At 41.4% G+C, this 16,230-nt stretch overlaps 1 protein-coding gene across 1 annotated transcript in view; it reads right to left on the bottom strand.

Annotated features, from left to right (window-relative positions):
• rab22a (RAB22A, member RAS oncogene family) overlaps positions 1-16,230 on the bottom strand; it is a 64,791-nt gene that overhangs the window by 22,280 nt on the left and 26,281 nt on the right. Inside the window, exons 2-3 of the mRNA XM_043710085.2 lie at positions 12,314-12,393; positions 12,140-12,221 (exon numbers count right to left, since the gene is read on the bottom strand). Coding sequence (XP_043566020.1) covers positions 12,140-12,221; positions 12,314-12,393 — 162 coding nt within the window. The remainder of the gene's footprint in view (positions 1-12,139; positions 12,222-12,313; positions 12,394-16,230) is intronic.

Below are 16,230 nucleotides of genomic sequence, written 5' to 3'. Positions count from 1 at the left end.
TTGTCCTGTGGGCTGACAGCATTCTGCTTCATTTAACTGAGTTTTCTAATCAGTTTGAAAATGATTAGAATTCTTAATTAAGGAACGTAATATACAAATTGCTAAAAAATTTATGTAAAACCAAATCTTGAAATTTCACCAAATGCCTACCAGAGTAAGCCTCTTTGCAATAACGAACCTAACTGACCCCTTCCCTTTCCTTATCAATTCTAAAGAGAGGTGCAAGGTTTGTAGCTCAGGTTGAGGTTTAGGGTGTAGGTTTGCTCGCTGAGCTGTAGGTTAATATCCAGACGTTTCATTACCTGGCTAGGAAACATCATCAGTGGCGACCTCCAAGTGAAGCGAAGCTGTTGTCTCCTGCTTTCTATTTATATCTTTCTCCTGGATGGGGTTCCTGGGGTTTGTGGTGATGTCATTTCCTGTTCGTTTTCTCTCCCTCGTAGCCCTACACACGGATGAAAAAAGCCACCATTTCGACTGGGACAACACATCTATCCTGGGACAGGCTAAGCAAAGACATGACAGAATTCCTAGAGGCCTGGACTCCAACCACAATGCCATAAACAAATAAATAGACCTAGATGACATCTATCAAACCCTCAGAAAACCAACAGGAAATGACATCACCACAAACCCCAGGAACTCCATCCAGGAGAAAGATATAAATAGAAAGCAGGAGACAACAGCTTCGCTTCACTTGGAGGTCGCCACTGATGATGTTACCTAGCCAGGTAATGAAACGTCTGGATATCAAACCTACAGCTCAGCGAGCAATCCTACACCCTAAAGAGAGGTTGCCAACTTCACCTTCTCCACCTCTGATAGTTCGGCGAGGAGTCTTGACCTACACTATTAACCAACCTTATCAGTCTTCAAATGTTGACTAATACTTTGTATTGTGTAATCTGAATGCCATGTAAATGAGAGGCTTCAAAGTATAGGTTAAAAGAAAAAAAAATGCTAGCTGGCATCAAGAAAGACAAAGAAACAGACAAAATATTAAACAAGTTAGACAAAAAGATACTATACAAGCATATCCTAAGATCAAATGATATAGGAGCAAAATTAAGACAGTTTGCACTTGGAGTCTGCTCCAAAATTTGATTATGGCTGATATATTTCTCAAACCCATTCTCCTGCCTTCTCCCTGTAACCCTTCATCCACTTACTAATCAAGAACTTAGCTATCTCGGTCTTAAATACACTAAATGACTTGGCCTCGACAACCCTCTGCGGTAATGAATTCCAGAGATTCACTGACTGAAGAAATTCCCCATCTCAGTTCAGAAGTCTCATGCCTTCATATCCTAGTCTCTCTTAGTAGTGGAAACATCTTCTCCATGTCCACTCTGTCCAGACCACTCTGTGTCCTGAAGTTTCAATGACGTTCTCCCATCATCCTTCTAAACTCCACTGAGTCCTCAACTGCTTCTCATATGACAAGCCCTTCATCTTGAAAGAATATATAGATGCTGTAAATCATAAAATAGCCCTTTAAAAGACTACCATTACCTAAATGATGCTTTCTAATGTATTTGCTCAAATAAACCTCAATTAATTTGCACCTCATGCCTTCAAATTTTTCTTATTTAATTTTAACATTCTTGCTTCAGATTGAACAATCTCCCCTTCAAACAGAAAACACAATTCTAACATTGCGGTCGCTCATCCCTAAAGGCTCTTTTAACAATCTTGTTGTAAACAGTCCTGTCTCATAATTGATTTACCTAATCTATATGCTGATTCAAGTCACCTGTGATAACTGCATTGATGCTACAAGTTTCTCTCAGCAGCTGATTAATACCACATGCCACACTAACGTCAGTTGGAATCACAGTATTTATAAGCCAACAAGTAGTAATGTCTACGGCCTCTTGCAGGTTCTTAGCTTCACTCTAACAGATTCCATATATTGTTCTTCCAATAAGATCCTCCATTACTAAAGAACTGATCACATCCTTTATTATGTGCAATTCCTCTTTTTCTTCGTCAGCCCATCTTAAACATTGAATATCTTTAAATATTCAGCTAATTTACACTCACCTCAGCATCACTAGCAGGTCTCCCTGAAAAGTTATCAGTCCCAGTGTCATTACAGTGTAACGAGTCCAGCTTGTACAGGTCCCACCTGCCCCAGTAGTAGTCCCAGTTGCTCAGAACTGAAAAAAGGTCATCAACCTGAAACACTGTTGTTCTGAAGCTGCTGCCTGACCCAAATACTTCCAGAACTTCGACAGCGTAACACAGCTGCTTATTTAAAACTGCATGCGCTTTGGCTCATTGAGTCTAGTCCGCCATTCAATAAGATCATGGCTAATCGATCGTGGTCTCTACTTTGTCTGTCCTCTTACAACTTTTGACTATCTTTGTCAGTCAGGAATATATCTAACTCAGCACCACTGTTATCTGAAAAAGTGAATTCAAAAGGGGAAAAAAAAAGGCCCAAGAGAAAATAAATTCTCCACCTTAACTTGTTCTTAAACCGCATTCCTAGTTCTGCTCTCCTCAGACAAGGACTCACTCCACCCTGTCAAATTCCTAATGGATCTACTGTGCTTTGATAAGATTGTCTCATTCTTCTGAACTCAAGTAGCTACGGTCCCAACTTGTTCAAACTTTCTTCATAAAATAACCTGATCCTGCATTGATTAGTTGACGTGGCCTCAGCGGAGCTCTGTACAAGTACAGCAAAACAACCTTACTTTTACATTCATCCCCTTGCAATAAACAATATTCTATTTCCCTTCCTAATCACAGACACTACCTGCATTCAAAGTGGGGGGGCGGAAATCAGCATCCATTCTACTTAGCTAGCCATAGTATATTTTGGTGAAGCAAGCAACTGACTCATGCCAGTAATATTATTAGCCATTCTGAAGCACAAGGTATTCGGAAATGTTGTATTTGGATACATACAGAAATTTAGCACTAAGCCATTATTATGGTATTATTCTGTTCCTGTACATATCCAAGACTGGTACAGGAATAAAAGAACGACTAGGGTAGGAATAGGTCCAGTCAAGGATAGTAGTGGGAAGTTGCATGTGGAGGCTGAAGAGATTGGGGAGACACTGAATGAATACTTTGCGTCAGTATTCACTCAGGAACAGGACATTGTTGCCGATGTGAATACTGAGTCACAATTAATCAGAATGGACGGCTTTGAGGTATGTAGGGAAGAGGTGTTGGAAATTCTGGAAAGGGTGAAAATAGATAAGTCCCCTGGGCCTGATGGCATTTATCCTAGGATTCTCTGGGAAGCAAGGGAGGAGATTGCAGAGCCATTGGCCTTGATTTTTATGTCCTCGTTGTCTACAGGAATAGTGCCAGAAGACTGGAGGATAGCGAATGTGGTTCCCTTGTTCAAGAAAGGGGGTAGGGATAACCCTAGTAACTATAGGCCGGTGAGTCTCACTTCTGTTGTGGGCAAAGTCTTAGAGAGAATTGTAAGGGATAGGATTTATGAACATCTGGATAGGAATAATGTGATCAAGGATAGTCAGCATGGTTTTGTGAAGGGCAGGTCGTGCCTCACGAACCTTATTGAATTCTTTGAGAAGGTGACTAAGGAGGTGGATGAGGGTAAAGCGGTAGATGTGGTGTATATGGATTTTAGTAAGGCGTTTGATAAGGTTCCCCATGGTAGGCTACTGCAGAAAATACGGAGATATGGCATTGAGGGTGAGTTGGAGGTTTGGATTAGGAATTGGCTGGCTGGAAGAAGACAGAGGGTAGTAGTTGATGGTAAAGGTTCATCCTGAAGTGCAGTTACTAGCAGTGTTCCGCAAGGGTCTGTTTTGGGACCATTGCTGTTTGTCATTTTTATAAATAACCTGGAGGAGGGGCTAGAAAGTTGGGTGAGCAAGTTTGCGGATGATACGAAAGTCGGTGGAATTGTTGACAGTGAGGAAGGATGTGTGTTGCTGGAAAAGCGCAGCAGGTCAGGCAGCATCCAGGGAACAGGAGAATCGACGTTTTGGGCATAAGCCCTTCTTCAGGAATGAGGAAAGTTTGTCCAGCAGGCTAAGATAAAAGGTAGGGAGGAGGGACTTGGGGGAGGGGCGTCGGAAATGTGATAGGTGGAAAGAGGTCAAGGTGAGGGTGATAGGTCAGACTGGGGTGGGGGCGGAGAGGTCGGGAAGAAGATCTCAGGTTAGGAAGGCGGTGCTGAATTTGATGGATTTGACTGAGACAAGGTGGGGGGAGGGGAAATGAGGAAACTGGTGAAATCCGAGTTCATCCCTTGTGGTTGGAGGGTTCCTAGCCGGAAGGAACCCTCCAACCGCAAGGGATGAACTCGGATTTCACCAGTTTCCTCATTTCCCCTCCCCCCACCCTGTCTCAGTCAAATCCATCAAATTCAGCACCACCTTCCTAACCTGCAATCTTCTTCCTGACCTCTCCGCCCCCACCCCAGTCTGACCTATCGCCCTCACCTTGACCTCTTTCCACCTATCACATTTCCGACGCCCCTCCCCCAAGTCCCTCCTCTCTACCTTTTATCTTAGCCTGCTGGACAAACTTTCCTCATTCCTGAAGAAGGGCTTATGCCCGAAACGTCGATTCTCCTGTTCCCTGGATGCTGCCTGACCTGCTGCGCTTTTCCAGCAACACATTTCCAGCTCTGATCTCCAGCATCTGCAGACCTCACTTTCTCCAGTGAGGAAGGATGTGTCAGGTTACAGCGGGATATATATAAGCTGCAGAGCTGGGCAGAAAGATGGCAAATGGAGTTCAATGTAGGTAAGTGTGAGGTGATTCACTTTGGGAAGAATAACAAAAAGATGGGGTACTGGGCTAATGGTCGGATACTTGGTAGTGTGGATGAGCAGAGGGATCTTGGTGTCCATGTACACAGATCTCTGAAAGTTGCCACCCAGGTAAATAGTGCGGTGAGGAAGGCATATGGCGTACTGGCTTTTATTGGTAAAGGAATTGAGTTCCGGAGTCCTGAGGTCATGATGCAGTTGTAAAAAACTCTGGTGCGGCCGCATCTGGAATATTGTGTGCAGTTTTGGTCGCCATACTATAGGAAGGATGTGGAGGCACTGGAACGGGTGCAGAGGAGGTTTACCAGGATGTTGCCTGATATGGTAGGAAGATCGTATGAGGAAAGGCTGAGGCACTTGGGGCTGTGTTCATTGGAGAAAAGAAGGTTTAGGGGTGACTTGATAGAGGTGTACAAGATGATTAGGGGTTTAGATAGGGTTGACCATGAGAACCTTTATCCACGTATGGAGTCAGCTATTACGAGGGGGCATGTCTTTAAATTAAGGGGTGGTAGGTATAGGGACAGATATTAGGGGTAGATTCTTTACTCAGCGAGTCGTGAGTTCATGGAATGCCCTGCCAGTAGCAGTGGTGGACTCTCCCTCTTTATGGGCATTTAAACGGGCATTGGATAGGCATATGGAGGATAGTGGGCTAGTGTAGGTTAGGTGGGCTTGGATCGGCGCAACATCGAGGGCCAAAGGGCCTGCACTGCGCTGTATTTTTTCTATGTTCTATTTCTAGGTCAGCATTAGCAGCTACACAGCATTAGAAAACTTCAAAAGGGTGCTTCCTGCAATAATCAACTTCTGAAGTAAAATTCACAATATATTGAGACATTGATCATGTATATATAATGAGCCAATTTTTGGCAGCAAAAACCATTCTTTTGCATTTTTTATTATTAATGCACAAGATGTGGGCACGGCCCATTCCTAATTATCCAGAGGCAGTTAAGAGTCAACCACATTGCTGTGGTCTGGAGTCATATGTAGGCCAGAGCAGATTAAGGATAGCAGACTTCCTTCCCTGAAGAATTTTGGTGAACCAGGTGAATTTTTCCAACAATCAACCATGATTTCATGATCATCATTAAGACCTTTAATTCCAGATTGTTATTATTTCAAATTCCACCACCTGCCATGGGAGGGTGCGAACCCAGAAACATTACCTGGCTCTCTGGATTAACAGCCTAGCAATAATGCCATTGCCTCCCATATACTTGGCTAAGTTGACTAGGAGAAAGTGAGAACTGCAGATGCTGGAGATCAGAGTTGAGTGTGTATGCTGGAAAAGCACAGTAGGGGAGGCAGCATCAACGTTTTGGGCATTCCTGATAAAGGGCTTATGCCCAAAATGTTGATTCTCTGGCTCCTCAGATGCTGCCTGACCTGCTGTGCTTTTCCAGCACCACACACTCATTTCTAAGTTGATCAATACTGCAGAAAAAGGTCGTTTTTCTACTTGACAGAGAACAATACAGGTTAAAAATGTTGAAAACCCCTGGAAAGCTAAGAAAATAGCTTGGAGATACTAAAGAACTGGACCTGAAGAGTGGGCACGAGGGAGGCATGTGTTGATGATGAAATTTGTACTGAAGAAACAAAAAGGCAAAAAGCTGTTAAACAAAAGCAAATTGTTGGACAAACTCAGCCAGTCTAGCAGCATCTGTCAAGAGGAAGCAGAGTCAACATTGTATGAAAAAATCCAAATCACACAAGTACAAAAGTACAGATCACAGTAAAAATGTATAAATGTCACCATACAAGGATCTAGGTACAGAATCTTAAGGACAAGGCAGAAACAAAAAAACAACATTAAACATTGCAGTAATTGTAGTATAGCATAAAACATACAAAACAAGGTTAAAAGTTAGACATTGCAGACCTTCTTAGGTTTAAGTAGAAACAAAATAAAGCTGAAAGTTCAAGCATGACAGTCTTCAGTGCTTAGTCATGGTAGGACCACATGAGACTGGCCTGCACTGAGTTTGGAGGCCGGGAGAAGGAAAAAGCAGAAGGAAAAAACAGGAGGGAAAAAAAACCCAAAAGGAAACAGGAGTTCAGTGACCCTTCTTCAAAGGCAAAAGGTGTTGTTAAACTGAAATCCTAACTTACCTTTGGGAATAAAGGACTGCATGCTGTTGATCAGTGTAGGTACATCGTGCCATATTCGTCCAGGTATCTTTTTGTTGTATTGACCAATAGAAGTGAAATGCATTTTTTAAAAAAAATTGAAGCATCTTTCTTGACTATTCATTCATGTATAATTTGCATTGGTTCTGACTTATATTAAGATTACAGAAATAAAAAATTCAGTTTACAATGTCCTTGTTTGGAGATCATTCATTAAGTTTGGTTCTTTTGGATTACAGGTTTTCCCTCTGGATGCTTACAGAGCAAAGTGAATGTGGCATGGAGAATGATGGACAAACATAGGTTCTCCAACAAATCAAAATTAAGCAGAAAGCTGCTATCAAGCTAAAGTTCATGGAAGTATCAAATAACTGCTGCAGTCAAGGAAGTTAGTGTTCAGGAAAACCAGGTTCAGGGTGCTTGGGGAATATTTGTACATGACAACGACCTGGGAAATAATGGAAGATGTTGGATTATTTAGAAATTCTCCTGACTGAGAAGTGTTTTACCATGGGATTTCTTAGAAACTGAAGTCAACAGTTTAACAATAAAATGCTCAAGGAGAAACAAAGGATTGCAGATGCTGGAGATCTCAGTCAAAAAGTGTGGTGCCGGAAAAGCACAGCCGGTCAGACAGTATCTGAGGAGCAGGAGAGTCAACGGTTCGGGCATAAGCCCGTTCTCGATGAAGGGCTGATGCTCGAAACGTCTATTCTCCTGCTCCTCGGAAGCTGCCTGACCTGTTGGACTTAAATAAAATGCTCAAGAGACACAGCAAGTTTGGCAGCATGTAAGAACAGAAAAATAGTGTTAATGTTCAATCCAAAGACACTGTTGGAACTTTTTTTAAAATTAATTTGTGTTGTCAGCTACCTCGTTTTTACAGGGAAAAAGAAGGACTTGAGAAATTGCAAATCAAAGATTTTAAAAGGACACAAGAGATTGGGTTTACTGTCTTAATTAATGAAAAATCTGGCTTTGAGAAAATTCAGTGGCGGGGGGGCAGCTACCCACGCCATACAGAGTTCAGTTCTAAAGATCCAGAAGTCAGTCTTTAAAGGCACCCAATGAGCTGCATGACTACCTCTCTCCCCCAATGTTTCTGGGAACTTTACAGAGTTTCCAAATACTAATATTTCTGTCTTCCTACTAAAACTTGAAATAAGGAACTGAAATCAATTTTTTAGATTCAAATTTAAGTTGGTTGGGATCAGAACTGGACACCACATTTGAGCTTATTTTTCCTCAGTGTCCTTTCTGCAGTTGTTTCACAATTCAGCAAAAATTTATTAGAATTAGGTTTTATCATACATACTCCAGTACAGAAATACAGGAGTACAGTGAAAAGTTTATAATGTTGCCTGTCATGGCACCATCTTAGGTAAAAAGTACCTTGGTGCAGATCTTGGGAGAGAAATGTAATACAAGTTTTTTTTCTTCCTTACAGTATAAAGTTAGAAATAAGACATCATTAAAAGGATAAACATTACAGCCAGATAAACAGATTATAGACCATTACATTGCAGTAGATCAACACAGGGGCTTCCAAACGGTCTGACCAGCTTTGCATGCCACTGACAACCCGCACCAGACTCTAGTCCGACGACTGTCCAGGCTCCGCTCCATGCCTCCAGCCCGCTTCACTCTGGCTCTCAGATGCACCATTTCATGCCTCCAGCTCAAATTCAAGTTCATTAGTATCAGACCTGGACATCTTCCATCAATCTGCAGCTGTTTAGCGTCATTGACAGGAAATTCAGCAAATTTCAACCATTGTTTCCTGACCCTGGCCCATAGGATCTGTTTTTCTTCTTTCTTTGAAAATGAACACCCTGACAAGGATGTCATTTTTGTGTTGCGAGAGTGCATCCTTTTGTGGGATTAAGTGAATATAATTTTAGCATCGAGCAATGATCTGGAATTAACTGGAGTTTGCCACTTGCTTTAAAAATAAAATTTTATTCACAATAAAGGAATTAATTTTACATCATTAAGAAGCCACCTGTTGGAGAAGTCTTTTTTGTTGCTAACTCAATCAACATATTTACATCAGTGGTGTAATTAGCATTAGTAATAGGGTTTGTCCTTCATTGCATTGCTCCCAGCAGAGTTGTAACAAGGGGGAGGAGGAATTTGCCTTGAAGATGCCCAATACCAAATAGACCATTTGAATGGGTTCTTCCATATATGTGACATGTGGTATCCGAACTCTCAGAAGTAGAATTCAACAATAATTTTCAATCTTCCTTTAAATTTAAAATGACAACACACAAGGAAAGCATTAATTTCCTGAACATCAGTGTACACGTATGTACCAAGTATTTTCCCCAAATAACTGACAACTCTACACATTAAAAAGCTATCACACAAAAAACACTTTCCAACTCAAGGTTACAACTAATGCATTTCGAAAGCCCAAAAGGTGGAAGATTTTAACCACAGATATAGGTAAAGTCAGTGCACCTCAGGTCACAATCTCAGATTTAAGTTTAGCAATTAACAGCATTCATTACAACAGAATTCACTAAATTTTCTGCACATACAGCAGTTCCTGAATACAGGCAGCTTAAGGTGCAGATTTCATGTTCATTTACAATGATTTGATTATGGCAGTGATTACTAGTTTTCTTGGCTATTAGTTAGCTGAGTATTCCTGCAATGGTCAGGTTAAAACTACTGATCATCTTCTTTGCAACGTCCTCTCTCTCTCTTTCCCATCACTCACCTTGTAGTCTCCCTCACTTATCTTACATCAACGAACCAACAAGGCAACCAATGTCAAGCCAGTCTAAGTCAAGTGCTCTTGTTACTGCCTCTGCCCATACACATTTTATTGTGTGACCAGAATGCACTTTGGTCTCTGAGGCAGTTCTCAACTAATCATAGTCAGGAAACAAAATCTTCTAATTAGCAATTACAGGAGCCTTTTCTTATGCATTGTTATTTCTGCACCCAATAAAAATCATCAACTTTTCATCCATTACGGTCCTTCAGCGATATCAGACATTATAGCAACTTTTCTCTACATGTATGCAGGCACCCAGATCTGGTCTCCTCACTTTCCCCCAATCTGTGAGATATCTAGTAGTGGATTTAAAACAAAACTCTTTCACAGGACATTTGTTTTGGTGGCTGGGCCACCATTTATTGGACATTGAGAGATATTAGGAGAAAGTGAGGACTGCAGATGCTAGATATCAGAGTCGAGTGTAGTGCTGGAAAAGCACAGCAGGTCAGGCAGCATCCGAGGAGCAGAAGAATTGACATTTTGGGCATAAGCGCTTCATCAGGAACGAGGCTTGTGGGTTGAGCCCGAGAAATAAATGGTAGGGGGGTGGTGGGGCAAGTGTCTGGGAAAACGATAGGTAGATGAAGGTGAGGGAGAAGGTGATAGGTCAGGGAGGGGCAGTGATGGATGGGTCTGGAGGGCAGTGCTGACTTGGAGGCTTGGGACTGGGATACTAAGGGTGTGTGTGTGTGCGGAAAAGGAGGAGCTGTTGAAATCCACATTTAACCCATGTGGTTGCAGAGTCCCAAGGCGGATTATGAGGTGATCCTCCTCCAGGTGTCACGTGCTAACGGTTGGGTGGTGGAGGCGGTCCAGGACCTGCATGTCCTTGACAGAGTGGGAGGGGGAGTTGAAGTGTTCAACTACGGGACAGTGGGATTAGTGAGTGTGAGTGTCCCAGAGATGTTCTCAGACGATCCGCAAGAAGGCATATTGTCTCCCCGATGTAGAGGTACGCCTTGGGGAGAGAAGACTCCTTCTTGCGGATCATTTCAGAGAAGATCTCTGGGACATCTGCACCCACCAATCCCACTGCCCCGTGGCTGAATGCTTCAACTCCCCCTCAATCATGACATACAGGTCCTGAGCCGCCTCCACCGTCAAACCGTTACCACCAGACGCCTGGAGGAGGAATGTCTCATTCCGCCATGGGACCCTGCAACCGCACAGGATAAACGTGGATTTCGACAGCTTCCTCGTTTCCCCTTCTCCCCCCACCACATTCTCCCAGTCACAAGCCTCCAACTTGGCACCGCCCTCCAGACCCATCCATCACTGCCCCCTCTGACCTATCACCTTCTCCCTCACCTTCATCCACCTATCACTTTCCCAACTACCTCCCCCCAACCCCACACCCCTCCCATTTATCTTTCAGCCCTGATCCACAAGCCGCATTCCTGATAAAGGGCTTATGCCCAAAACATGGATTCTCCTGCTCCTCGAACGCTGCCTGATCTGCTGTGCTTTTCTAGAACCACACTATCGACATTGAAAGATATTAAAGAGTTCAAATGCTCTGTTGACCTGCAAGAACCTGGATATCCCAAGGCTAGGATGGGATGTCTCTGTTCTACAGATAGAATGTAAGTGAATTCCCACTGTCATCCCCTGCCATTCAGGGCCATTTGCATTATCACCACCTATTCAGACGTCAGTTGGAACACTGCAGTTGAAATTCTGACCGTACCCTACAGTTACAAAAAAATACGATTCACACCAGACCTGGCCATTAAGGGATGATTTGCATTACATTGCTTCTGGAGATGATGTGGTCACTGCATTGTGCCTTGAATGGCATGTGACTGTGGGGGATGCCTGAGGGTTGTCTTGTGGGCATTACTCACTGATGTAAAGATTTTGTATAAAGGAAGGTCCGTTTCCTTTGTTCAGAGAACTTCCCTGGACATGCTTCACAAGCATGGTGAAGAGTGTTCAGGGTTTCTCAAAGATTGCATTGTAATGTGCTTAATAAATTTTGCTTGTTAACAGAAGGTGGTGTTGCACCTTCAAGTGTGTAAGAATCTCAGACAAAAAGAACATAACAATTGCCAAGCATCAAGTGTGGGGGAGTAGGGAGCATTAAATGCTTACATTTCATTTGTGCTTACTATTTCATATGCTTTCTTCAGTTTAAAATGAAAGATAGCCAGATTTGTAGCTACATCCTACCTTTCATCAACTCATGACATCGCAAAGCTTTTTATAGCCAATTAACTACTTTTGAAGTGCAGTCACTGAAATGTAAGAAACTTAAAGCTATTTTCAAAAATCCCTAATCCTGCTGTAATTTACGCAAACAATCGAGGGATAAATGAATGCTCATTCATTGGACTCAAAACTTTGCCCCAATGTTCCCGAGTTAAGGAAAATAGTTACAATTAATTCCCTCAAAATGTGTCTCTTGCACACATACTTCCAGGAATCAAGCTGCATTTTATCCACTTACCCTCTCCTGACCAGCTGTGTCCCAGATCAGAAACTTGTGCAACTCACTTTGATACTGTACTGTCTTTGTCATAAAGGATGCCCTGAATACAGACCAGAAAACAAATTAAACACTCAAGTAGGACAGTTAACATTTTCAAATGTATACCTTAAATAAAATCTTTGTTCTACTCACCCTATTGTAGGATTGATGTTTGGGTCAAAACTGTCTTCCACAAACCTCCAAACAATGCTGGATTTACCAACCCCCGTGTCCTAGATATACACGAAAGGGAAAAAAAAAGGTCAGTTTACATCCTTTCAGTGGTCCTTGTTCAGGTGAGTAAAAAGGGATGCAAAATCAAAAAGATGATGATTTCAAATCAAATCATTACAAATAAGTTCAATCCATCTTTTGGAAAGAAGTACAAAATTTAAATTTTACAAGTAATTTTCAGGGCCAGGAAGATGGCAGCAATGGGCCCACATAAAATTTATGGTGCAATAGAGTTTCTTGCTATGCCACTGCAGAAGCCAGTGAATGGTGAACTATATTGGGGTTGTATAGATTTATATACAACCTAGATCAGACTTGCCTGAAGGAAATTAGCAAACCAGCTGACAATCTGACTTCCTAGACTTTGCAAACTAAATTATTCAAAAAACTTACATGGTGGGACCTCTACCTGAACGAGACCCTGGGATCAGCCAAGAAGCTTGCACAAAAACAACTGAATTACAGTGGTTCAAGGAGGCAGCTGATTATTCCCTTCTGGGGTAACTGGGAAGCAGAACAAAAACTTGTCCAACCTGTGATACCAATAAAGCAAAGTTATAAAATACTGGAATCAAGCATTTACAAACTATTTAGGCAACAGAACCAGTCACTGGCTCACCAGTAAAACTGCACTGTATTTGACTGGGTCTCTTTCACACCTACCAGCAAAATTAAATTTAAACTTACTGTGCAAACTACCAATTTTCATCACTCCCAAAGAAGTAACAAATACTGATGTGATGCTACATAACCAGTGAGTTCACCAGTACCTTATCTAAACAATCAATTTGCAATCTTAAGTCATTGATTTAATCACAAAGGATGCAACAGCTGAATTTCTCACCTTGTCAGTATCTAATACTGGGGCTGTCAGGCTGTACCTTTTGTAATATGAACTTCTTCCAACCTCCACCTACTACTGCAATGTACCATGTCCAATATTTTCATAAGCTAAACATGTTTGAATAAAATGAAACAAGCAACTCTTTTAAAGCCCCGTTCTTCTGGATGGTTTACAGCAGTTTCCAAAAGATTCATTTCAATCCCCCAGGACAATTTTGAATAAACAGATTTGCTAAACCTACAATGTTTAAAGCACATTCTGAACTAATAGGATTTTGCTTTCGTTCATCAACAGAAAGCCCTTTGTGCTGCCCATTAAGATGAGTAATCAGACCATATCTAATGGTGCTTCCACCCACAAATACCCAAGTCATCACACAGTAATCCAACAGTTCACATTCTAACATTGATAAGTTTTAAAAATATTGTCTTAGATTCATACAACTCATGTCTAAAGGAACAATTATCACAGGTCAAAAAAGATCAGTTTCTACAAGACACCCACACATGCTGAACAACTACACTTCAATTAATCTGCAGATATCACGTAAAACCCTACTACATCTAGAAAAAAAAACACACAGGTTTATGACACCGGAAAGGTAGAGTGATATCTAAACCATCAGGTTCCAAGAAGTAGCAACATCACATGCTTGAAGGTTGTGAAGAGATTGCACACAAACTTCTGAAGCATATACTTAACCATTAAAGCCAAAAGGAGCCAAAGCACCATGCAAGTAAACAGGATGCATCAGGATGAAACTTATTTATGTGTGGGACAAAGGTACCTTATTGCCCATCCCTTATTGCCAGAGGACAGTTAAGAATCACATTGCTGAAACATGCCACAACCACACGCAGGCGAGACCAGATAAGGTTGGCAGTTTCCTTTCCGAAAAAGGGCATTCGTGAACCAGATGGGTTTTTCTGATAAATTGACAATGGCTTCATGCTCATCGTTAGATTCTCAAATTCATATTTTTATAGAATTGAAGCATTTGAACCCAGGTTCCCAGATTAACAGTCCACTGTTAATACTTTTAAGCCATCACCTCTTTAGAAAATTAGGTTTGTTCACAAAACACAATTCAAGATTACTTATTAGCAGTACAATATGTTAAAACACTGACAATTGTACCAAAAGACATACAGGAAGGTTTCCTAGTCTCTTGCTTTACAATGCAAGATGTTTGCCTTACAAAACATTGCCTTAGTCACTCACCTCAACTCTGGAGTTCAGTCATTTAATCCATGTTTGAATAGGAGCCAAGTGAGCATCGTTGAGCAGGTTATGGCTCTTCAGCAGCACTTTTACAACACTGTCAAACTGCTACACCACTGAAATCATGAGGGACAGACTGATGGGACAGTGATCCAAATTTGTCCTGTTTCTCGTGGTCATGCCATTTTTGGTTCATTTCATATTGTTGGGTACATGCCAGTTTTGCAACTGTGCTGCAACAATTTGGGTAGGAGTATGCCTAATTTTAGAGCTGAAATCTTCAATGTTATTGCCAAATTCTTCTCAGGACCTTTGCAGCATTTTGTACCTCAGTACAGCTGAATACACTATGCTTTAGATAAGACAACGGCAGAAATATCAATCAATCAACTTCAGCGCCTTGGACCTTCAGGAGCAAATTCTGATATTGCTCAGAACATTGACAATACTACCTTATTTTTAGCAGGGAGGACTACACAATATAGCCATCCAGCAACTGGATTTAAATCTGCCCTGAAGAATCAAAGACTTGTCACAGTTCCTGGTCACTAACTTCTAAAATAATTTAATAAAGCACTACTGGCACAACACCAACCCAGAAGGTTTTTTTTAATCTGAATACTTTCTAGCCACTAAAATAGGTACAGTTAACTAATCCATAAACACAGATACTACTGTACTGGGATTTCAATTTACCATGTACCATTTTTTAAAAACATGCAAAGTTTCCTTGCCAAGTATTCAATTTTTCATCTGTACTCTAGTTATCCTGAATCAGCAGATCCTCTTATTTTAGAATATTTAGTCCTCTTGAACTCTAGTACCATAATTAAATTGTGCAGAATATTTTGAATGATAGTCTGACGACTCATCACTATTGCCTAGTTGCTCCCCTCATACCAACTTAGTCATACACAGGGTGGATGATTTTCTCAACAATTCTGTCTAACTTGACATTTATATGCAAGATGTTGATCGTTTCTTTAAAGTGTTGTGTTAACAAAGATGTCCTTTGATGTTTCATGAGTAAAAATCAGACAAAATTGAAATTATTAGGGGTCACAAAAAGCTCGGTTAGAGGTATAAGTTAAAAGGCGGCCTTGTTGCGAGAACGCAAGAGATGTCGGGGAAGTAAGGGCTTCGCCATTGAAGGCATAGCCACGACCATTGGTATGATGAAAAGAACCCAGATTTGGTAGCAGACAATTGTGAGATGATTGTCAGACAAGTACAGGTTACAAGAATATGGAGGGGCAGGATCATGAAGGGATCTGCAAACACAGTTGCAAAATAAGTTGTAAGTGTTGGTGGACTGGAAGACAAATTCATAGCAAGCAAAAAGGATGCTGAGTGAGTGGGACATAAATTAATTTCACACAGGAAGGTGGAAGGCCAGCTAAGAACCAGAACTATACAAAATCAGAGTCTCTGCTTCCTCAAATTGTAATTATAAATACCAATTCTTCTTGCAACATTTGGAAAGAGAAATCAAATCCCCTTGCTTCATCATGTGCACCAATATCTGGAACTAACTTGTGAATGTTGCTTTCTAATTTTCTGAACAACCTCCAAAACACTTACAGCCTTTTTTAAATACGGTAACCAATACATGCTCAACAGTGCTCTATATAAATGAAGCACAAGCTTGCTATTTTTGTATCTGACTCCAGTTGCGATAAGTGCTAAGATTCCTATTTTTTTGTTCTTACCTTGCCTGTTTTAACTGCATACTAATTTTGAGACTCATGCACTAGGACAGATTCCTCTGCAT

The sequence above is a fragment of the Chiloscyllium plagiosum genome, unplaced genomic scaffold (assembly GCF_037043375.1).
Source record: "Chiloscyllium plagiosum isolate Xiang-an unplaced genomic scaffold, Cpla_swu_hap1 HiC_scaffold_15, whole genome shotgun sequence".
Lineage (NCBI taxonomy): Eukaryota > Metazoa > Chordata > Chondrichthyes > Orectolobiformes > Hemiscylliidae > Chiloscyllium > Chiloscyllium plagiosum.
Note: the sequence above shows the minus strand (reverse complement) of the source record. Positions and strands in the feature narration are given on the sequence as shown.